This window comes from Telmatherina bonti, assembly GCF_933228915.1.
Source record: "Telmatherina bonti genome assembly, chromosome: 7".
In the NCBI taxonomy this organism is placed as follows: domain Eukaryota; kingdom Metazoa; phylum Chordata; class Actinopteri; order Atheriniformes; family Telmatherinidae; genus Telmatherina; species Telmatherina bonti.
The window spans coordinates 23,496,141-23,520,572 of NC_136625.1; the positions used below are offsets into that span (position 1 = coordinate 23,496,141).

Sequence of the window (24,432 nt, forward strand, 5' to 3'; positions counted from 1 at the left end):
TCAGTTGTCCCCACGATTGTTATCTGTGCCATGTTGCCATACTTTTCTGCAGACTCGACAGCGGCTGATAACGCTTTGCATAGAAGGTCCCTTCACTGTCTGAGGAACTGGTTTGCTGCAGGAGATAACCAACAAAACAAACAAACAAACAAAAAGAGATACACAGCATTAGAAATTTATTTGTAAAGAACTGATATCACAGTATAGAATCTGATGTCTTTTTCTTTTGGAGAGCAATAAAAAAACTGCGGAGACAACGGTGTGTTGCAGTTAAAAAGATGTAAAAAAAGATTATTACGGAGCAGAGACATATTGACTGCTGATAAGACAGAGAACTGAACAGTTCACCTGAACATGTTTTCTGGGTCAAGGGAGGCCAGCCAGTAACTGTAGGAATCAGGGTAGTAGTTACATGTGCCCCTGCCATGACACTCAATAAAGGGCACTTGCAGGAAATTTTCCAGACAAGAACCTGGGGAAACCAGGGGTTGAGAGGATCCTTCTGCCCCAGCTCCTGTTTGCTGTAATAGATGAGGATTAAAGGAAGAAAACTGAAAAAAAAGGACGAACTCTTTGGATTCAGAGGGTAAAATAATTGATTTTTTTACCATGACAAATGAGTACCCAGTCCATAGTGATTCCCAGCCTCTGGGACATCCAGGTATCAGAGTTGTCTGGCTGTGGATGGCTATAACATTGGAGGTGATTTCACATACCGAACACCTTAATTAGAAACACACACACACACATCCATATAATTAAAGTTTTGTTCAGAAGAAAGAGAATATTTTTATGAACATTTAGGTTTGAATTTACTATCAATAGACTAAAATGTTTTATGATGGTTTTTTTTTAAATTTTCAGTAACACCCTTGTCCCACCTGCTAATATAGGGCGCCACCTTGTCTGCTGTAATGGAAAGCATGTTGGAAGGCATTGGAGTGTCAGTGGAGAGCCAGTAGGAGTAGTCATTACGAGAAGCATAACGGCAGGTAGATTCTGGGTCGCAGAACAAGAAGGGCATGGTGGAGAAACGAGGGAGGCAACTGCCTGTGGTTCCTGTGAAACAACATTTCAAAGAAATGTGACCAAAGTGAATGTGCAGATTTCTATCATGCATGAAATACACATTATCTATGAGTATGATGATTTCCATCTTCTTACCAAGGTCCTGACCGTGAGCTCTTTCATTTCCATTGATGAAAAGAAAGGAGTAACCAGAGTAGATGAGGTGGGTGCCTTCGGGACAGTTGGGGACACGGATACTCTGACTGTGCCTTGCTATGAGGAAACTATCAATATAACCTGAGCCAGCTTTGCCGGGTAAACCTCTGAGACCCTTTTGGCCAGCGTTTCCAGGTCTGCCGACTGGACCTGGACAGTACAACAAATGACCATGTGATATCATGTAGGCAACTTTGTTTTAAGACATTTCAGGGTAGTGGGGGCAGCTTTCCATCTTTTTTCACAGCTAAGTCTCACTGTTGGATGGTATTCTAACCAGATAATGTCAACATAGTGTAGCAGTTATTCATGCTGAATGAAAGCAGATATCTTTTCTGTAATATCAAAGTAATTCAAGCTGGTAAACATGTGTATAATCCAGGTATGAACACACCTGGTAATCCTGCACTTCCTTTCTCTCCTTTATGGCCTGTGAATCCAGGTGGGCCGTCTGGGCTGATTCCTTGTGTTCCTTTAACCCCAGGTTGACCTGAGAAATAGAGGGTCAGACTCACCACAACAGGGCTCAGAGTAAATGTGGAGAGATGTGTTCAAAAGACAAAATGAATATCCACTTTGGTTCTGACTGCATTATAGGCAACAACATCCCCGGGGCTGCTTAGAGGCATATAAATAACAAACAAAAACACATAAGTACATGTTCAATTGCTTTGTGTTTACTAAAGTGGGATAACATTTAAACCTGGAGGCCCTGGTGGGCCTGATTGTCCAGTGGTCCCTTGGGGTCCATGTTTGCCAGGGGGACCAGGTAAGCCTCGAGATCCTGGTTCATAATGATATCTCCTAAATGCTGGTTCACCTTTGATGCCTGCAAGTACAAAGCAACGGAGGATTTAGAAACCCAAACTCTGAAAATTCAAAGACCAATGCTATTAACGCGGCCCCAAAATCAGTTATAGAGCACTGTGTGTGCCTTTATTGTTTTCACTAGATAAAGTAAAATTATAGAGTAAATGAGCAAGAAAGGCTGAGATGGGTGAAATACATCTTCTGCTCTTAAGACAGACTTTCACCTGGAGGTCCAGGAAAACCTTTGGTTCCAGGAAAACCACATGGGCCTGGTATGTATCCAGGGTCTCCAATATATCCTAAAACATAAGACATGCAAAGAATTTAAAGGAATTTGCTTGTTTTGGCATCCTATATCATAAGTCTCAGTGTATTGAGCGTCACAGAAAAAAATGTAAAATGAATCCTCATAAATCTTAATTTTTATTTATTTATTTATTGTCTCCTTTATTTTCAGTTCCATCAGTTTCTTCTCTGTTGTGGGAATATAAATCAACTGTGCACTATTATTTTTCTAGGGTGATAGATCATACTTTGTCTGCCGTTGGAATTCATTTTAGTCTAGAAAGACCAAAGTTGAAATGATAGATTACCAGGAGGCCCTTGGTTTCCAGGGGGACCAGGATCTCCTCTTGGTCCTTGATGTCCGGGTGTCCCTTTTGGACCCTGAAGAAGTAAATATAACAATGAAAGGTCAAAGATTACACTGTTGTAGAACTAAGTATTGTAGTGTTTGAAGATTTAGCACTTCATACATCCATGACAAATTCAGAGATTCAGTCTGATGTCTAAATGATTCTGAAGTGGAGTTAAAATATTAACCTTCCTTTTAACTATACACATAAACGCAGAAGTAATTGACCATGAAAGCGCTCTAATCTTCTTTCTTATGACAAAGCAAATGTTGTGATCACTTACAGGTAGTCCAAAAGGGCCTGGATCTCCTGGGGCTCCTTTAAAACCAGGAGATCCTAAAAGACCTGGCTCCCCTTTCTCTCCTTTGAACCCCGGTGTTGTGGGACCTGGAGGGCCAGGTGGGCCTACATGACCTGCATAAAGACAGAGACTGATGATGGACGGAAATACAGAAGAACAAGAAGGAAGACAAGGAAGAACAACTCCGTGGTTTTGCTTTGACATTGCTGTCTCAGAACAAAGGATATCTTTTTCTAACGGTGTGTTCAGACCAAACGCGTTCTGAGCGTCAAAAACGCTGAACGCTGGTCGCTAAACTGCCACTTTTGTGCCCGACGCCCAAAACGCTCCTGCTGCGTTTGCCACTTGTCTGGACCGAGCGGCAAACGCGGCGGAAAAGAGAGAGGGAAAGGCGGAGTTTTTCTCATTTCTAATTTTCTCAATAAAAACTCATGGTTTTATTTAATAAATAAAGCTAGAGAACATTGTCGTAGCAGTGATAGTCACTGCTAATGCAGCAAGAGCCGCACTCAGCAGAGAGCCGCCACCCGCCCCAAACAAAGTGTTGCTAGGCAACGTATCCTGCTACGTTGCCTAATCAGTAACATTCAGCTTTTTTTTTTTTTTTTTTTTTTATCAAGGAATGGTTATCATAAATATTGCACGGAGTAATGGCATCTCAGCCCCGTGTCTGGGTTCACCACAGAAATCCTCCAGGAGCTTCGAGCTGAACGCTCTGATTGGTTGACGGCGTCAAGCGGCAAAAGTTCAGCTTTGCCCATCTCTGGCTTGAACGCGCATCGAGCTTAAAAAACTTAAATTTTTGGCGTGTTCCGCGCGGAACGCTCAAAATGCGACGTGAGAAAGCTCGACGCCCTCTTGCCGGGCCTCCACGTAGACTTTACATGGAAACCTGCCGCTCTTGACGCTCAAATCACGTTTGGTCTGAACACACCGTAAGAGTAGGCTTGGAAAGTAGATGTAAAAGGAAAACAGCCTATGACTGCATCATTGTATACCAATCCCCACTGCGTACAACCTAATATTAAACACATGTACAGAATGCCTTTCAGTCTTCTTTCAGAACATCATTACCTCGGCTTCCAGGACTACCAGGTAATCCACGATCTCCTTTAGGCCCAGGAATACATGCTCCTGCCGTTCCTGGATGTCCTTTTGGCCCATAAAAGCCAGGGGGACCTGGAAATCCTACATCTCCTTCTGGTCCAGCATTAGCGATGACAGATAAGCCAGGAGAACCAGGACTCCCAGGTGGGCCTTAAGTACAGAAAGGTCAGGGCAGAAAGTACATATGATTAGAAATGGTTTACTTTTTATATACATTAAAAACAAATAAAACAGTCTCAAATGCCAATAAATGAAATTCAAAAATAAATTTGAATTATATTGATCGATGACTCACCTGGCCTACCTGTGTCACCGCGTCTCCCTGGTGCCCCACCTATTATAACTGTAAAGGAGAGATGCAGTGATAATAGATGAGCCTTGAGTACAGACAATTCAAAAAACAATCTTTAACTCAAAACTTTTTAAGTGGGATTAGTCATACCTGTGTCCCCTTTCTGCCCTGGTGGTCCAGGGATACCATCTTGGCCCTGATTGCCTTTAGGACCAGGGTCACCACTCTTCCCTTGTAGGCCTGGGCTACCTGAGGTAAACAAAGTAAATAGATTTTTTTAATTTACTAATTTGGGGAATAATCATTCTGCTTCTCTTAATTAAAACAAAACAAAACAAACAAACAAAACAAAACAAAACAAAACAAAAAAACCAATAGGATTTTGCCTGGCAGTCCCTGAGGTCCTCGATGTCCTTGGGCTCCTACAGGACCATCTGAGCCTACTAGACCTTGATGGCCCTGGGAACCTGAAACAGGAGGGTTTGGATAGGAAATAAATGGAGAAGTAAATAAAATCTGAAAATCAGAATGCATAAAAACTACTTAATTTCAATAATCTGTGTTGTTCACCTCTATATCCTCGAGGTCCTGGGTTTCCTTTGGGTCCAGAGTTTCCTGGTAGACCTACAAGTCCTTTAATACCAGGCTCTCCTTTTTGGCCTTTCAGCATTGTAGAACTGATTGACCCCGGTTCACCCTGATGATAGTGAGTTGAAAAAATAATAAAAAATAATAATTTAAGTTCTGTGAACAAATACAATTTGTTTTTCAGTTTATACTCATTTTCACATTTTATGAGAAGGGACTTCACCATGCTGGATTACCTAGATATATCACTACCTTTTGTCCTATTGGTCCAGGAGGTCCATATCCATGGCTTGGTTCCCCAGGAATACCAATGCAACCAGTTTTCCCTTGAACCCCATTAGCTCCTGGTATCCCAGGGATTCCTGGATGCCCTTTAATTCCTTTGGGCCCTAGGAGCCAGAAAGCAAACAATTGAATATGTTTTTGATATTGCATTGTACTGTATTGTATTGTATTGTATTGTATTGTATTGTATTGTATTTTATTGTATTGTATTGTATTGTATTGTATTGCACAGTATTGTATTGTACTAATGATTAATTAATATCACCATTTAGTTGGTAGTAATCTGTAGGTAGTGAGGCAGGATTCAGAAAATACATCATGGTTAATCATAAAAGACAACCATGATCAAGAATTTTTTTCAGCTTGAGGAGACCTTTAATTTGCGACATTAGATGCAGGTTTATATAAAATCTGTTGTGTGAGTCCCTGAGTTAAAGAGTAGACTTTACCTCTTAGACCTCTGTGTCCTGAGTTTCCTTGGGGTCCAGGAGGTCCTCGGGAACCATGGGAAAGCACTAGTCCGTCAACACCGGGATCACCAGGAGGACCTAAGCACATACAGATACAACTTCACTTAAGAAAATATTAAGAAAGTGATTTAGTTAACAAAACACTGAAAAAATACTGCTAATGTAAGACCTCTTTCTCCAGGACCCCCTGGTAGTCCTGCATTTCCCCTTATTCCTTTAGGTCCACTATTTCCATGGTCACCTTTGGAACCACGTTGACCAGAAAGACCTGGCAGAATACAGACAGAACATTTTCATCAAAAGTTATGGTTAGATAAAGAAAACATCTACAAATATCTCAGTTATGTTTTGCACAACATCTCCGTTTGACAACAGGTGAGGATAGAGTTAAAGTATACCTTGATATCCAGGATCTCCTGGTGGCCCAGTAAAGATGTGTAATGGTGCTGGAAGTCCTGGAAAACCCCTGGGGCCTGGATCTCCATTTGTTCCTCGGAAACCTTGGGCACCTTTGGCTCCTTTAGGGCCAAGGTCACCTATGAATAGTCAAAAGGACAGCTAAGAACTACATATCTGCAAAGACTCAATATTAGTGGAGAAGCAGAGACATCCACTTTTTTTGGGTCCAAAATTAAAAGTTACATTTTTAAGATATTTTTTTTTATTTCTAAATAAATATTTATAAATACAATTGAAAATATTTGCTTTCATATCAAAATGTTACCTATTACACCAGGTGGTCCTGTAATCCCAGGTAATCCATGTGGTCCTAAACTCGGGCTTCCATCAGGTCCAGGATCTCCACTTGCTCCTAAAAGATGGAAGTGGAAGTTTAATACAAATATAATAAGAACATGATATAATAATTACCACAGAAATAAAAATGAAAATAGCCAAATATGGTTTCAACACATGTAAACAAATTTCAGTGAAACAAATCTGGTCTGTCAGATTGTTTAGTGAAGCAGGTAATTCTGGCTAAGTATGTCGTTAAGAGACATTGTGGCACAGAAAAGTTCTCTTCCAGTGAATGCATCCCAAAGAGATTTTGTGGTTTTCTCTTTTGATCTTAACAACAAAAACAATCTCCTAGGCTAAGAAGCCCAATGCATGGATGTAAATTAGTTTGGTCTGTCTCTGTCAACCAATCCCCTAAATACCTCTAAATGAGTGCAATGCAGTAATATTTTTTTGTTTTCTAGGGTAAAAATAAAAAAAAAAAACCAACAAAAAAAACTACAACAACTAAACGACAATTTGGTTTCACCAATTTTGGACAATTAGGTTTCACTTGTTGTTGCTGGTTGATGGATTGTCTGCTGTAGAACTGGTCCTCTGGCTATTGCTTGACAGAGCTGTTGATAGGCTGATGCTCTGGTTGGATGCAGGCAAGCTGGTGGAGTGACTGCTGCCTGACAGGCTTTATTTGAAACCAGCTCAAGGTCAAACTTACCTTATTTGATCAAAGCTGTTGTAATACTGTCAATGTGATCAACAAATCCAGAAAATTCTTCAGCATCATCTTAATTTAAAAAAAAAAAAATCTAAGGCTCTTGCACAGAGATCTTTCTCTCCATCAAGATCTACTGAAAAAGACAATACCATTTCTTTGAATTTTGCCCTCAGTTTTAATGAGCGATAAAGTGGTACATATAAAACAGTTCCTGCAAGACAGGTGAAATGTGCAAGGAGGTGTGAGCAGACAGATGTAAGTGCTTAAAATGAAAAACAATGCTGCAGACTCATAAGACATGGAGACTTCACACTTCCAGTGTCACTGGGTCCTGATTGGACTGGAACGCAGCATGTGTAAAATGAATGTGTAGTGTGTCTGTGTAGAATGAAATATTTGGAAATATGTTATTAAATGTTCTTTATTTATATGAGCTGGACACAGAGTCTAAAGTTGAACCGATACTCAACTATATAATTTTGCTTTCCAGAAGTTGTAAAGAAGGGTTGCACAGATTTGAACACAGGGTGTTCGACCTTTCTGTTGATCTGTTTTCATATTTCTTTTGTTACATTTATTCCCAGAGTTGTTTCACTGGTAAGACACTTTGATGAGCCTTTTTCCACAAAAAACAAAACAAAACAAACAAACAAAAGCAACAACAACAAAAACAAAAAATTTGGACCATGTTATGACCTTTCAGATTCCCTCGACATTTGTTTTTCTGTTGATGATTGGTTAAGATTATTGGTCATCTCCTTTTTGTGATTGCTTATGATTTCTCATCAAATAAACAGCAAGCAGGAGTGCTGCTTTAGATGACCAGTTTTTTTTGTTTTTTTTTTACTGTGACAATACATTAATCCTCATACTGTGTGTTTTATGATTAGACAAACAAACAAACAATAAAAATGTTAATAATAAATACATAACAGAGCCATACCCGGTTGACCAGGCACGCCGTTTAGTCCCGCAATTCCTTTTGGTCCAGGAGGCCCTTGTGAACCTGATACTGATGAACCAGGCAGACCAGGCTCACCAGGAATGCCAGGGTAACCAAATCCAGGCAAACCAGGATTTCCCATTTCTCCAGGCAAGCCATGAGATCCTGGGAAAGGGACAATAGAAATAGAACAAAAAAGTGACATTTGCTTGGGATATTCACTTTGTTTACCTTTAACCTGATTGTCCTTCTGATTCTGACATTAAATTACATCACATGACTTTAATATAGTCTGACCTGGATGTCCTGAATACCCATCTGGTCCTGGTGGTCCCTCTGGTCCTGGCAAACCTTTACATAAATCTTTGCTACCAGGCAGCCCTGGAGGGCCTAAAAGGCCTTTTTGTCCTGAATGAGACATAATGTAATGTATAAAACAGTTGAATGTTTATTTGTTTGAATATGAACATAGATGTCAGGATTGAGAATATATCATGAGTAAATTGTGTATTTCTAAATTTTAGTCTAATAAATACCATTTTCTCCTGGAAACCCAGGTCTGCCAGTTGGTCCTGGACTCCCTGGAAAGCCAGGGATCCCAGGATCTCCTGATGGCCCTAGATCACCATTATCTCCAGGTGGCCCTGGGCGTCCTGGAAGGCCAGGGATTCCAAAACCACTTTCACCCTAAAAGAAGTTACAAGGAAATACTAAAGTCTCTCTTGTGCTTGTGGTATAAACACACAACCTAAAGCCATCATAAATGTATGTTGTAAAAGAACAGAAAACAGAAATTTGTGAACCCTTTGACAGAGGTTAACAAAAATCTGCCTACCACCTCCTCAGCTGCGCAACTCCTCAAAAAAGCTGCGTCTCATTTACTAGTTGAACAAAAATACCATTTTGGAGCTGATGCTTCGGAAGTCGGTAATGTTGCTGTCGCCAAGAGTCACATAAGACATTCAGTGAAGACTGAGTGAATTTAACTGGTTGGGACATAAAATCAGCACTATCAATAATTGAGTGACCAAATATGAAATGTTGACATATGCATACTATTGGCCATATAAACACACTTAGTGAATCCTGCTGGTTGCCAGGCAACCACACAATGATGGCAAGACCCAAGAGAATCAGCAAGCTTTAGAAGTGCTGCTTGTCAGATTTAGTTTCTTCTGAACAGAGAGAGGCTTGCTGTTCCTCAGTTTTCAGACTTTAAACCAGTGCTGCTGACTGCAGCTAAATATTTCCACTACAGAGAAAAGGACATTAATCACATCATTTGTTTCTCTGCACGAGGATAGAAACATGTTTTTCTTTCAAAATTCCAAATCATTCCCTATGATAGATTTTATTCTGATAGTCTCCCCACTTATTTACTTATCTTTTCATTCATTCATTCATTCATTCATTCATTCTCATACAATTTTTGCCTTGAAGCACCTTTGATCAGATCAAGCGTCCAATCAGAATAAAAAAGTTTCATAAATAAAAATAAAAAAGTTTCAAAATAAAAATTAAATCTTAATATTCCTCCTCCAAATTAGTATTTATTGCACATGTCTAAGCAGTTACGATTCTGGTAAATCTCACATACCACAACTGATCAGATTACTTTATACCATATTCATGTAAATGATAATTCACCGGATAATTTAATTAGATTAATATTTGTCCATATAAAAATAGCTAATGTTGGTCACGCAAAGTGGCATTTAGTATCTCTGCTATTGGACTGTAAATTATGTAATGTGGAATGTTCTATTGGTACTTCTGACCTTCTCTCCAGGAGGACCAGGAATGCCTTGTTGACCTTGCTTTCCAGGAAAGCCTCTACCATGAATGCCAGGCTCTCCTGGCTGTCCCTTATCACCTAACAAAGTATAATGTAATTAGGACAATCTGTCTTCTCCTTTATTTTGCAGTAACTGCAATGTTTTGGATAGCTTCATCATATTACCTTTTTGTCCTGGGGCTCCTGGCGCTGGAATTGAAACATGGCCTCTTTCGCCTTTTTGTCCTTGCAAACCTGGCAATCCTGGGTGACCAGATGCCCCTTGATAACCTGGATTTTTGTTGGTAGCCATTAATAGGATTTTATCTATTGTGGTATGACAATCCATTCATATATCCATCCATGTTTACCTGGATTTCCTGGTGGACCCTGCACACCTTTAAATCCAGGTGGTCCTGGAGATCCTTGAAAGTGAAAGTGACCAGGTTCACCTTTTTGGCCTACAAGCAACAGAAAGTGAGAAGAAATGTTGTTTACATCTGTGTCTTGGTAATTTTTTCCTGATACACTACTGTTAATCTACATGTTTCCACACCTGGAATTCCCGGCTGTCCAGGCAGACCAGGTACCCCAAAGTCTCCTTTAATCCCTGGAAGTCCAGGGGGTCCATATCCCACTGGTCCGGGGAGGCCAACTGGTCCTGGTTTGCCTAAAGGCCCTGGTGGACCTTGTAATCCATGGTCTCCAACTGGACCAGGAAAGGAAAACTAAAGAGCAGACAGAATTACTTTATGAGATTTATCTTGCCCACACTAAAAAATTCAAGAACCTAACTCCTGTTTGTAAAAATGGTTTTTAAAGTAGATTTTTTAAAAAGTCTCACAGGATCCCCAGGAAGCCCTTGACTGCCTTTGCAACCTGGTAATCCAGGATTTCCAGGGTTGCCATCGAGACCAGGTTGTCCAGGCTGTCCTGGGTCTCCTTTTACTCCCTTTAACCCAGGGGAATGGTAGGAAAATGATTCTCCCTTCTGTCCTGGAAGGCCCGACAATCCTTTTTCACCAGTGAAACCCTTCAGAGGAAAGTTATTTTTCACAAGCGCTTGTAAAAAACATATTTTTATTAATTTATTTGGTAAAAATACACATTCTTACTGGTGGTCCTGGGAAACCTATTGGCCCTGGAAAGCCAGGATCACCTTTTTCACCAGGTCTTTGATTAGTACCTGAATGACAGCAAAAACATGTATGTATATATAGATTTTTTAAGATGGCATATTCCCCAGTTTACACTAAAATTCTATTTAATTTAGAACATCTTTTCTGTATTTTCATTTGGTGAACTCTCGTACCAGGAGGGCCAGGTGGGCCGTGGGGGCCTGGTGGTCCAGGAAGTCCTGATCCAGTGCACACATAACAAGGCTCCCCCTTCTCCCCTGTACAGTGTACAAATATATGAAGAATTTCTTAGTCACACTTTTACACTTTGCAAAATTATACAAGAGCAATATATAAATGATATTAGTCATAAATACACACTATAGTTTTTTTTAATTATCAGTTTTAATTTGTCCCACCTTTTATCCCAAATATTCCTTCATATCCCCTAGGTCCAGGTGCACCCCTCACTCCCTTCATTCCAGGAAGACCCTTAGTAATTCTGTTGGCTACATGCAATACAATAGTGTTTATTGTTTTTTTTTTTTGTTGTTCAATGCAGTTTCAATTTGATTCATTTTTACTGTTATTGCACATTTACTACTCAATTTGCTGTGTGTCCTGAACTAGAATAAAGTATCTGCAATGAAAATACACGTTACCACCAGGATATAAGAAAACGTCCTGCAAGTTAGGAGATCCATAAAATGTTAACAATACAGAACTAGGCATTTCTTTTGTAGGAATCGTTAAAGAATTCCAGTGACATTTTACTGTTTAAACATACATCCACAACATTAACAAGAACAGGCTGTCAAAAACATTTAACAACACAAGGACATATCAGCTATCATAGGACATATTTCTGGGATGTATTTTTGTTCTAACACTTTTGTTTGACTACACAAAGGACAGACTTAATTTAAATAACATTTAATCATATTTGAGGCATCACTGTGGCTTTACAGTACAAGACATTATGTAAAACTGAAAAAAACAAAACAAAAAAACAAACAAAAAAAGACCTTAATGAAAGCTTATTAAAACAGAAATAGAAAAATATTGTTCTTATATGAGTAACAAGTAGAAGTTTAAAATCTTCTATCTTCTCATAGTGTGCTCCTTATATTAGCAAAAGATGGCAGATGTAGACGCTTCACTGTTATTAATGTGAATGCCTCCCTGGGCATTCACATTATTGAGATCCTGTTCGGCCATTTTTATTATTATCCCACCAAACTTTGCCTCGCTACTCCTCCTTCAGGCTCCTTCGGGAGATGTGTGCTACGACTTTTATTGTTTCAAATCTTTGTAGTTTTTGAGATATTTAGCATTTTGTAAAAAAAAAATTAATTCAGCTTTGTGATTGGATGAGAGTCCTTCAAACCCAATGCAGATTTGGACTTGCAAAAATTAAGCTCAGTGATTGGTTGGTTTTTGCATAATGAGCTGAAAACTGTTTCAACAGGGTTTCAGAGCTCTGCATCAGTTTGCAATGTCTGGTTTATCAAGTTCCCATCCCCATTGTCTTTCCTGCAAAAATAAACACATTAAACAAAGTTTTTCACATTGAACAATAAAGTCTGTCACATCTTTACTGGAGTTTAGTTCAACCTTGCACATGTTTTTGCAATCCCCCTAATTACACCCTGCTGGAAGTGAAAAACAGAAGCATTCCCGTCCCAATTGGAAAAAATCTAAATGCTTTTTCCAAAGTTTAACAAAGCACACTGGTGGTATAGTGGGTAGGTCAGTGTGCTATAAGACAGGAGTTCATGGGTTCAAATCCTGATGTGGAGCAATTAGAAAACATGTCACTTCACTTTTTTTTTTTCAATTTCACTTCACTTTTTTTTTTTCAATTTCACTTCACTTTTTTTTTTTTTTCAATTTCTTATACTTATGCAATTTAATTTCAATCATTCAGCATAGTTCAATAAATGGGCATTCAGATTTGCTATTATTTCAATAATAGCTGGTTCTAGTTGTAAATATGATAGTTGGTGAAAATGGATGGAAGTGAAACTGTTCGGCTAACATAAACTTTTTTTGAAGATCGGCCTTTTCACTTACTTCTGTCTTCTGGGGCTCCAGGTGGGCCTGGGTCCCCAGGAAGCCCTGAATCACCTGGATCCCCATCAGGACCTTGTGGCCCAGTGTAAATACCCCCTGGTTCCCCGGGGTCTCCTTTGGGACCTGGAAGGCCAGGAAGACCACGTGGGCCTGGCATGGAAATCCCTGATGCATAGCCTGCAAGGCAAAGAGATGCGCTATGACCAGTATAACTGGAGAAAGTGGCAGCCTCCTAATTCTACAACTTCAAAATATGTTTAAAGGATATAAGTCTTGCTGATAAGTAGTGAGAGAGCCACAGAGTAACAGTGAAATTAGTTTTTTTTTCTCTGCACACCTGGAAGTCCGGGAGGTCCACTGAAACCTTCAATACCTGAAAAAAAAAAACATTTTACTATGGCAGGTGCAAAATTGTTGCAGCAAATCAAACAGTGCTTTGTAGCTTAACAGTGTCATAACTGATCACATCTCTAATGTTAGACACTGATGTACTAATGTATTCATCCTACATCTCACAATGTGATTGTTATATAAGCATCACCATGTTTATTTACCTTGGGGGCCAGGGATGCCTGGGGGGCCAGGAGGACCAGGGTCTCCAATGTAACCTTTTATTGGCTCGGATCCAAATATCTGTCAATAAAACCAAAGGGAACATGCTACAGTTTCAGTTCAATCTCTTAATTCTATTTTTTTAACAAAATATAGGCTATAACAATGAATCCCATCATGCTATTGACGGATGCTTTGATGATCAAGTTAAACATATTGTTCAGTCTAGGCTTTTCTAATGAGAAGGTTTTTTTTTCTTTTTTTGTTGTTGTTTATGAACCTAGCTAATTCTATTAACCACTGGTTTGCAAATATACTCTCCATGGTCATTAACCTAGTTGATTAAACTCTTTTTACTTAAGGTAAGTGTAGTATGCTCACAGTAATACATCAATCCTTCACTGATGTTTCTGTTTAACTCATCTTAGTGAAACATTTTGGACTATTACAACACTATATTAGTAGTGATTGTATGAAAGGACAACAATAACAAAAACAGACTCCTAGGGTTGAGTCATTCTATTTTCTGTTATAATTCCATGATTAAAAAAAGATTACTAAAATAAGATGCCAGTTATGATAATTAGAACTATAACTTCGCTTGTGCATAAGTGAACTGATAACATGCTCAATGCTAGTAAAGAGTTAAAAACTTACTTCTCCTGGAGGACCAGTTGGACCCCTATTTCCCTTTTTACCCTAAAGATTAAAAACAGTATAAGTTACCCAGTCAAAGATCATGTGAATGACTCTCTTATCAATTATTTTCATGACTGACCGTTTCTCCCGGGAACCCTATAAATCCTGGATCACCTCTTAAACCGGGCCGTCCCTAAATAAAAATATACTGTTTTCACCAGTTCCACAAATAAAACACACAGATGCACACACATACAGGCATCACACATGAACTATTATGACTTTTCACACAGAACACACTTGTATTGATAGTGGATTACCGTAAATCCAACTTGTCCTGGATCACCATCTTTCCCAAGCTTTCCCTGTGGAAACAATAAAATATGACAGTGGAGTTTTACCGGGCTCTGCTTGCTATAGTTTCAAAGATCCTCTGGCATTTTCGATTTATTTTTCTGATAAAGAAAACCTTTATGTTAAGCTGCATTAAAAGTTAAAAGACGGATTTTCATGGATATTTGCACTAAACAGTCTTTAAATGAATGTGCGGCGTACGTTTCAGAACATTTACTGAAACACTTTTTTTTTTTTTAACACTATACCAAATCTCAAAGTCTCAGGTACTTTATCAGAAAAAAAAGTGAAATTCTAATTTATCGTGATTAAAACATAAACCAATTAAAAGAAACACATTATAGGAATAACATTGGTCCAATATAAATGAAATATTAAATAAGTGAACAGGCTTCTATGACTTTTGCCCCATTGTCTTTATAAAAACTACTGAGTTATTAATTAAGATGAACAGAGTTCTGTTATACTAACTTTTTGTTTTGAGTTTCTTTTATGCTCCAATTTTAAGTAATTTAAGAATCCTCAGAGAGAGTTAAGTTGTACAAGCCACAGACATACAGGCCCTCTTGAGGGCAATCCCAAGCATTGCATGTGCCTGGGTGTCTAATCGGAGTACCAGTCACTGAAACACACATTGTGTGAAATGTTGCACCACTGCCCTCTGCTGATCACACTTCATTCCTAAAATGTTCCAGGTAGTCACTGGTTAAAGGCATTATGATGTAGTGAAATGTTTTTATATGAGAAATATACAACAGTATAGCACATGTAAATAAAATAATAAAAAAAAAAAAAAAAAAAAAAAAAAGAGACATTACTTACCTCAGGACCCTGCTTTCCTTTGTCCCCCTTTGCTCCTTTTGTGCCCAAGCCATAACCAGGATCCCCCTGATGTTAGATTCACATAGATAGAATTTCCTTTATGACCTTGCAAGTGTTTACAAAAGTGCTTTCACCTGGTTAAAGAATGTTTGGATTAACTGTGAAATGTGAACAGGTTCTACTTACAGGTTCACCTTTGCAGCCCCTCTCCCCTAAATTCCCCTTTTCTCCCTTTGTACCCTGGATGAGAGATATGCCTTGGGTTATTGCTTAATGATAACAATAACAGTGCTTCCTGACCATCTGTGGAACCCATTAACTCAAGGACCACTTTTTTTTTTTTTTTTTTTTTTTTTTACATATTGTGTCTTTATTCATCATGTTTACACTGCATCTCTGTTGATTTGACTTTGTTGTGTCTTTTGTAGCTTTTTTCTATTTGAGAATAAAATTAGGCATTTACTTCATCCTTTCTAAACTCAAAATCTTAAATTGAGTTGATTAAATGTCCACTGAAACAATTATCTAAGTCATGAAGTTTTGTTATTTAGACAAAAGTTTTTGCATGTAACTCCTACTATGTATTGCACTGGAAGGAAAATGTTGGTGAAAATGTTAAAAATAACGACATTATAGAGGTCACAATGTATCATCTCATTCAATATATGTCAGTAGCCTCTTAGCATAATTGTCTAAGAAGTCATGGCTGAATTGTGATACTTTACTAACTTTAACTTTGAATCAGATTCACTGATACAGTATGACTTGGGCAATCATGCTGTCAGGTTAATAATATTTCATTTTCTGACTTATCATATTACTATCTCTGTGTTTTGACTTAAACCTTCTGAAATGATAAAAATAATTTATTTCTTGGACTATTTATTTTTTATCTGCAATAACATAAAATTCAGGACAAAGAGTAATATTGTTACAATCAGTTTTAAGGATATTCTATGCCATTTCAGAGGACTTGCAGAAATAAACGTAGACATTAATGTCTTAATTTATCTCCACCATGACATTACAACATTACATACATCTTAGTATACCTAGACATAAAAGTCTAAACAAGTAACTTAGTATTAAATGGTACCAAAGTCAAAGCTTTACAGAATTTGGTTGCTTTTGGGGTTTTTATGTCTTATTCTTTATACCGGTAAATATCTATCTTCTTCTGCTTTCTTTTCCATTGCCAAATTTTGAAATCCTGATTGAGGTTATGCTGCTCAATCAGCCACTGCAAAAACTGGGATGTGTCCTGTTGGTAAAGTGTGATAATACAAGGGTCATGTTTTTGTCAATACAGTCATGAGATTTTGTTACCTTATACATACACTCTATTCAGACATGATACCTTTATCACCAGAGTCTGAGAGAAAAACTCTTTAATCCTCCCTGGCGGCCCAGGTGGGCCGGGTGGGCCTTGAGTCCCCTGTATAACACATTTTGATTACCTCATTGAAAATATAGACACAATGCAAATAGTGTTATGATAGAGCAAGAAAAATGAAACAATATTCTCTGCTTTTCTTAATGAGCTAAAATCGCCAAATGAATGGTTAATAATAAATTACCTTCTGTCCTCTCGGTCCTGGGACACCACCCGGACCCTCTTGCCCCTGCAGGATGGATGCAGGTATTTATATATTTAAATAAATAATTACAATCAACAAACAAAATCAAGCTCTGCATTCAATTTTTTGACAACTACAAACACTTATCAAAGGTTACTCTTTACCTGGTATTCATACTAAAACTACAATATGGGTGAGAAATGGCACTGGAGTGGTCGCACAAAGTTAATACTGATAAGCGAGGACTACCATAAACCAGTAGCTGATAAACATTGGGAAATGCTCAGACCTTCCCAGGTGGTGTACAGATAAGCAGGGAGTCTGGCCAAACATGCAGCTGTGGTTTGATTTTCCAGACTTGACATAAACACTCAATATCACATTGTAAGATGTGAACTCTGTGTGTGTGTGTGAGTGTGTCTGCTTAGCATTACCTTTGATCCTGGTGCCCCTGGACGACCTAGCAACCCCTGGAAAACAAACAACTATATCAAGCATCAGTTAAGAATTTTTTTTAAGAACTAAATGTACAACTTTACTCACAACAGATCCCCTCGGCCCAGGGTCCCCTGGTTGTCCATTCTCACCAAGGGAACCTGGATGTCCCTGAAAATGAAAGTTGGATTGCTTTTACTGATAAAAAAAAAAAAATCCAGTGTTACAGTTTACACCTCCAGTGTATGGGAGGTATTATCTAGCTATTAAAACATGTTCTAAAAGGAGCAATTTATTATTGGAAATATAGCTCAAAAGTTTACCGGGTTTCCATCTTTCCCTGGTGGTCCAGGTGGCCCACGTTTTGAATGAATGGATTGCAAAGAGTCACCCTGTACAGTACAATTCATATTTAGCACATACATGCCAGCACATATATTCTATGTTAACTTGATCACCAATTGTTTTAATATTTAACATTAACATTCAGGGCACCCACCCAATCTTTTTTTCCCAAGTAGTACCATAGAAATGAACCCTACAGAAGCTGTATTCTGGGCTCTACATACTACCAATGCAGTGGTCAGGGGATCTTGCCAGCAGCCCTATACCCCTGGACAGGCTGACAATGTTTGGAAGGACAACTGAGAGCCTGCTGAGTTACAGCACAGTGTGGAACCTGACCTGCCTGCAGCTGCAAATCACTGCAGTGAGTGTTGGAAGTAGCACAAAACATCATAGCCTATCCTGGAAATACACCAGAAATGGTCCCTAGCAGAGGGCACACAGCATCACCAAAGACCCAAACCATCCTGCACACTAGCTAGCCTCCTTGTCACCATCAGGCAAGTGATGCCAAGGAGGTGGCTTTAGAAACCACATTATGTCAGATCAGCTTATATCACATAGTCACGAGACTTCTCAACTCACACACATTGTTTCATTCTTACACAACACTGCTGTTTATTATAAACCTACGTTGTGAGTATGCACTAATTTGACTAAGCAGTGGTGCATATTTTGTTGTTGGGTTATCATATACCACTATATTTACAATGCTACTGCAATATCTTAAGACTGTAAACACTACTTTACCTCAGATTATGTGCAATATTAATTAATATTAATTAATAATAATTAATATAAATTAATAATAATTAATATTGGATTTGCTTTAAAACTGTTATTAGTACATGTCATACATGTTGAGAACTTTTACGAAGAGACTTCTAACATGTTCATGTTGACCCCCACATCCTAACATGGTAATTACAACTAGACCTGAAAGTTGGAGGAATCCAGTCATTTCACGGTGACAGCCACCAAGAAATGTTACTGAGGAGACAAGACAGTGCAAATGGCTTTCAATGGATAAACAGATGTGATTGGTCCCACAAGGTCTGCAGAATGGAGAGGCGTAAAACTCTCAGCAAAGCCTGCATCATCAAGTATCAAAGCCATAAAAAGCACACTTTTTGATGTTCTCTAGAGCATTACTTAATACTTCAAAATAACATCAAATGTCGTCAGCAGTTTTTGGAATTAGCTTTGAGAATTAACACGACTTTTAGGATCAAAGGAAAAACAAAGAAGAATCTTTAAACAAGTTATTGGTCTCACAAGCACGAGGCACAAAATGAGCTCAGGGAGGGAGCTGTTAGAGGAAACAGTAACTGTGAGTATTTGTGCAGAATCATGGCTTTTTTTTTTTTTTTTTTTTATCTTTCCACTATAGGCTACTACTTAAAAGGTAATCACTCCTGAGTGATTCTGCAGTTTCACCTTCCCTGAAAAAAAAGACCTATTTCATATGATACATTTTATTACCTTAGGTCCAGGCAGACCTGGTGGACCCTGCAAAATATGAACAAAGTTGGAAAAAATATATTATTGTTCAGACGATCAACTCAACTAAAAGTACAACCGGTCAGAATACTTTATATAAGACTCTTACTCTTTTTCCGTCAATACCAGGAGCACCAGGAATCCCCGGAGCGCCATTGTCCCCCTGAAAATTAATATAGTGGTCATAACACAGCTGATTAGGTTTTACCAATAGTTTCAGACTTTGAAAAAGTTAACATGTAAATAAATAAGTAAAGTTTATTTAAATTACATTTTTCACAAAAAGAATCCCAAATTGCTTCACAGTGAAAAATATAAAGTAAAATTGATACAATAGTGCTGAAAATATGTGTTTTCTTACAGTGGTTCCATTACATCCAGGGCTCCCTGGGGGGCCTAGAGGCCCCTGCAAGCCTGGAATACCCTAGAACAGGGGTGAAAAGCGAACAACACTGTACAAGAATTTACTGGAGAATACATGTCTACAAAACACAAAGCAATAAGTGTTCAGCATTAAATTGTGAGTCGGCTCACAGGTAAACCATGAGATCCAGCAAATCCCTCTCTGCCATCGGGTCCCTGTAAAGACACAAGTAAAAATAATGACAACTCAGTGACAACACAGTGGACTCAAGCTTGAAAATTAGAGTTATGTTACCAGATCGCCTTTTGGTCCTATGAGCCCACTAAGTCCCATGTTGCCCTGTTAAAAAGTGAAACTCAATTAATCTTAGCAATCCAGTGACATATATATCTGAAAGTGCCAAGGTGCATAGAACAGCATAATTTATCACCATCTCCTTTAAACCTTCAAATTTGGATTTAGACAGAAGACACAGAGACTCAGAATGAGAGGGGATAACGAGAGCTCAGCTATGTTTTCACCTTCGGTCCCATCTGCCCTGCATGACCTTTGCGTCCTCGATGGCCTTGTGGTCCCGGAGGACCTGGTTCTCCTCGAAAGCCTTTGTCTCCCTGTTTGGTGTTTGTGATTGTCAGGAACAGAAAGAGAGGAGATACATCACAAATAAGATAATAATAATAATAATAATAATAATAATAATAATAATAATAATAATAATAATAATAATAATAGAAATATTACATTTTTTAGCAGTCTGTTGAATAAAGGCAAATGTGGTTGAGGATTGTTTCAGTGATGTTGATGGATATTTGAGGGATTTTACTAGTAATTGTGGTTTTAATTTATTACAGTTTTCATGAATTTCTACATAAAACAACCATTAACAGCATTTAAACAGCATCTGTTGCAAAAATGTTGTCATCACCCTTTTAGCTCACAGTAACATATTACTTTATGTTTTCTGTTGGTTTATTGATTATGGTTTTGGTGATGACTGGTATTAACTTCATAATCACAAATTCAATAAATTAAAGAAATTTTCCATTAAGGCATGTAAGTGCCTTGTGTTTAAGTGTTTATATGTATTCTGTTATTTTAAATCACAGACTTAAATGTTTTCATTTATAAGTGATTTATGCTTTAAATTATCAGTTGATATAACCAGAACTTTGCAAAAGCACTGAGGTAGTCTTCCCGTTTTCATATTTTTAAAAATAAATAGGAATAGGAAAGGGGATTTATTGAAAAATGTAAAAACATGAATGGAAATACTGCAAGACAAAAAACTTAAACGATTAACAAGCTTGATGGTCAATATTTTGGATAGGCACACTTGCTTTTAGATAAAGGTGACCAAATCAAATACTACAGTGATCCTAAAATAATCATCAGGAACAGGTCTCCAACTTAATGAGTGCTTGTTTGGATGTTTCCCCAATTCTTCTGTTCTCCAGAACATCCAGTGCTGCCTTGGTGATGTTTAGGTCGGAATTCATTCCTTCTTCAAAAAACCTGTTGCTTAGTTACTGTGCTATTGTCAGTGGCTTCTTGACAGTCAACTTTATGTAGATACAATTTTTGATTCAGCTTAAACAGGATGCGGTTTTTCTCTTTTTCTCAGTCTGGGTTATTTGTGTTTGTACTCCTCATTACTCAGGGCCCCTCAGGGCCCCTACAGAAGTTTACAGGAGTCGCCAATTAGCATAATTAATAAAATAAAGAGCAACTCAAAACCACTTTACATACACATACACACACACAAAAACATAAAATATAAATAAACACACACACACACACACACACACACACACACACATATATATATATATATATATATATATATATATATATATATATATATATATATATATATATATATATATATATATATATATATATATATATATATATATATATTCTGTGCATGTGCGTGTGTACACGTGTTTGTGTGTGTGTGTGGGTGTGTGTGTGTGTGATCAGCTGCAAAACCATTTAAAATATACAAAAAAGCCTGGATTTGACTATATTTCAATCATAAAATGGTCATTTTGGCTTAAAGTGATTTAATAACAGAATATAGTTTTATTTAATTCCTGAGAATATTGATTAAAATAATCCACTTACCCTGTTGCCTTTAACTCCTTTACAGTAGCACCTTGATTTTCCACTGCACACACACTAGGAATAACGAAAACAAATTTCTTGTTGTAATGCAGTCATTTCAACATTGATGCTTGTTCAGTAAGCATTAATAACCCAAAAGCAAAAGTAACTGACTGCTAATGATAGCACCAATAGTGCTGCTTCAGGCTGTGTATTCAGCACAAGTACGTGGAGAAATGGAGGTCAATTCTTAAGCAGTGGAAGCTGAAAAAAACAATCTCTTGGAGTTACCAATGTGTGAAAAAAAACCAAAGAACATATGAAGTGTGACTGCCAAAGTTGGAAGGAAAGTAACAAAAACCACAAGGCAAAAATAATGATGTGTGAGTATGCAGGAGTTCCTTCATTGCTGAAGAGGCAAACTCAACTGAAAAGCCAAAACAGGTTGTCTAAACTATTGCTGTTGAAGCATCAGAGCACATAACCTCTGATAAAGACATTCTTCAAGACTACCACTAACTTTCAAAAGCAGTTTGTGGAACTTTGAGAATGTATTCAAAGTAAGCAATGTGAAAAATGCCACTGTTTATGATAATACTATATGTTCCAAAGCTTTCTGGAAGTGGAAGCAGCTACAAGGAAAGGAACTGAAAAATCTGCTGAATGAAGTAGGCTGTTCTGCAAACAAAGAGAGAAAGCTGTTGAGAAATCCATAGATGTCAGTGGGAAAAAATCCATTCTGAATTCAAGCTGCATCATCCGTAGTGATGTCTCTGGGGCCATGCAGATTGAATCTATAGGGGCAGCAAAGTAAATTGTACTTTCTATTGATCACAACTCATGTTGCTGTAAGGTGTTGGCCTACTTTATTAAAAAGAAGAGTGAGATCCTAAGCAGATCCAAGGAGTTTGAAACAAACATTTTCCAATGAATGTTGGAGAAGAGATATTAGACTGAGAGCAGGCGATGGTGGTGAGTTTACATAAAAAGAAGTTAAAAAATAATAGCAGCCTCAAGATACCATGACGTGTCTGTACCTCATTCACCTCAGCAAAAGAAAGAAAAAAGTATGGACACTGGTTGAGGCAGCTGGACACACGCTGCCACATGCCAAGTTACCAATAAAGTACTGGGCAGAAGCTGTAGCAACTAGAGTTTATAGGGTCATAAGGTCAAAATTGTTGTTCAAAGTCAAATATCAAAGTGATGGACAAGAGCAGATTTGTCTCCATGACCAAGGATCAGTTGTATGTTGCTGACTATGATGAAACATTTTCATCCAGTGTGTAATTGAGCTCAATTGGTTTAGACTACTGTTCTTTGCTGTTCAGAATGATTAACATGTGCACCAGATGGATGTAATAACTGCATTCATAAATGGACATCTGGGAGAAGAAATCTACATGGGGCAACCAGAGGGATACATGAAACTAGGGGAGAAACACCTGGTGTGCAAACTGAATAAATCAATCTCTTAACATAAAGGGGCTCTATTATGCTATTTCTAGTTTTCTGAGCTTTCTACAGTGTTATGGTTTTGAATACTCACCAGACATATGAGTGGTGCCATTTTTTTTTATCATCTAAAAGCATGTTTGAGTTTTCCCAGTACAGTACTCTCTACATTTGTTTCTATCGCAACAGAAACAATTGGATTTGTCATCTTCTCTAGGTTGTGCACGTTCAGGACAAGAAAGACACACCCACCTTCCCTGCTCAGTATATCTACTCCTAGCAGTTGACCAATCAGACGCAGCCCGCAGGCAGGACATAGGACGGAGCTTTCTCTGCTCACTTGTTTCTGGCAGAGGCTGATCTGAGACGATTGATACAAGATGAATGAAGGGGTTTGTGAAAAATACTTGATTGTTTCTTGCCCTTCTGGAATTGCATATTAAAACAAATTAGACTGAAATGAGCATAATAGAGCCACTTTAAACAGTGTCCTCAATTTGAAGCAAAACATACATTGGATTTAATCAGAGTACATCAGAAGTCCTTGTGTGTGTTAATCACAGGAAGTTGGTTACTAGTTGTTTATTTTGAAGATCTGTTCTTGATTACATCAAATGAAAACATGGACACGTTGAAACTGGCTCTCAAAAAGTAAGACAAGATGAAAGACATGGGTGCGCTGTCCTATATTGTGTTGTCAAAGACAGATTAAAGAACTTTCTTCATCAGAAGCAGTGCACTGGATCCATCGACTGGAAAAATGAAATGGATAATGCAAATCCTGTTTCAACCCCTGTTAACCCTCAAATCAAGTTGAAAAAAGAATAATGGTGTCAGTAACTCTGTGAACCCAAGTATTTATCATACTACTGCTGTATGCCACAATGACTACATGACCAGACACAGCACCAGCAGTGAGGACTACTGGGTTCAAGTTCAAACCAAATCCAAACACTGCACATCTGACTGTGTGAAGACAACTCTCTGATAGTTGAGGAGTAATTTAGTCCTGCTCTCAAGTATGGGTAGTCAAAATCTTTGATTTGCTGATTGGGCTGAAGATCATGGTGACTGCTGTTCAACAACAGGTAATGTTTTCTAACTAAGAAGAGGAGCAGTGACCTTGCTCAACAAGAAACAGGCTACAGTTGCACTTTCAATAGCTGAAGCTGAATATGTTGCACTTACTCAAGCAGCTCAAGAGAGTACCTGG

General features: G+C 38.2%; 2 protein-coding genes across 2 annotated transcripts in view; one reads left to right on the forward strand and one right to left on the reverse strand.

Moving 5' to 3' along the window:
- On the reverse strand, positions 1-19,994 carry LOC306758484 (uncharacterized protein; the record flags this gene model as incomplete). Its single annotated transcript, XM_079243811.1, has 44 exons — positions 1-115; positions 349-521; positions 609-723; positions 882-1,059; positions 1,165-1,374; positions 1,619-1,714; positions 1,928-2,053; positions 2,259-2,333; positions 2,628-2,700; positions 2,953-3,083; positions 4,045-4,227; positions 4,373-4,420; positions 4,520-4,618; positions 4,756-4,836; positions 4,940-5,066; positions 5,210-5,346; positions 5,692-5,790; positions 5,882-5,980; positions 6,111-6,248; positions 6,437-6,523; positions 8,109-8,273; positions 8,406-8,516; positions 8,645-8,795; positions 9,887-9,981; positions 10,254-10,343; positions 10,439-10,610; positions 10,727-10,915; positions 10,998-11,068; positions 11,195-11,278; positions 11,420-11,509; positions 13,074-13,250; positions 13,411-13,446; positions 13,628-13,706; positions 14,283-14,324; positions 14,585-14,629; positions 15,441-15,506; positions 15,627-15,680; positions 16,798-16,875; positions 17,452-17,487; positions 19,280-19,306; positions 19,407-19,460; positions 19,659-19,721; positions 19,832-19,876; positions 19,956-19,994. The coding sequence occupies 44 exons, from the start codon at positions 19,992-19,994 to the stop codon at positions 1-3; spliced, it is 4,449 nt and encodes a 1,482-aa protein (XP_079099937.1).
- rc3h1b (ring finger and CCCH-type domains 1b) overlaps positions 1-20,859 on the forward strand; it is a 105,724-nt gene extending 84,865 nt beyond the window's left edge. Inside the window, exon 21 of the transcript XR_013771363.1 lies at positions 20,847-20,859. The gene's annotated coding sequence lies outside the window, so the exon portion shown is untranslated. The remainder of the gene's footprint in view (positions 1-20,846) is intronic.
- The last annotated feature ends 3,573 nt before the right edge of the window (positions 20,860-24,432 follow it).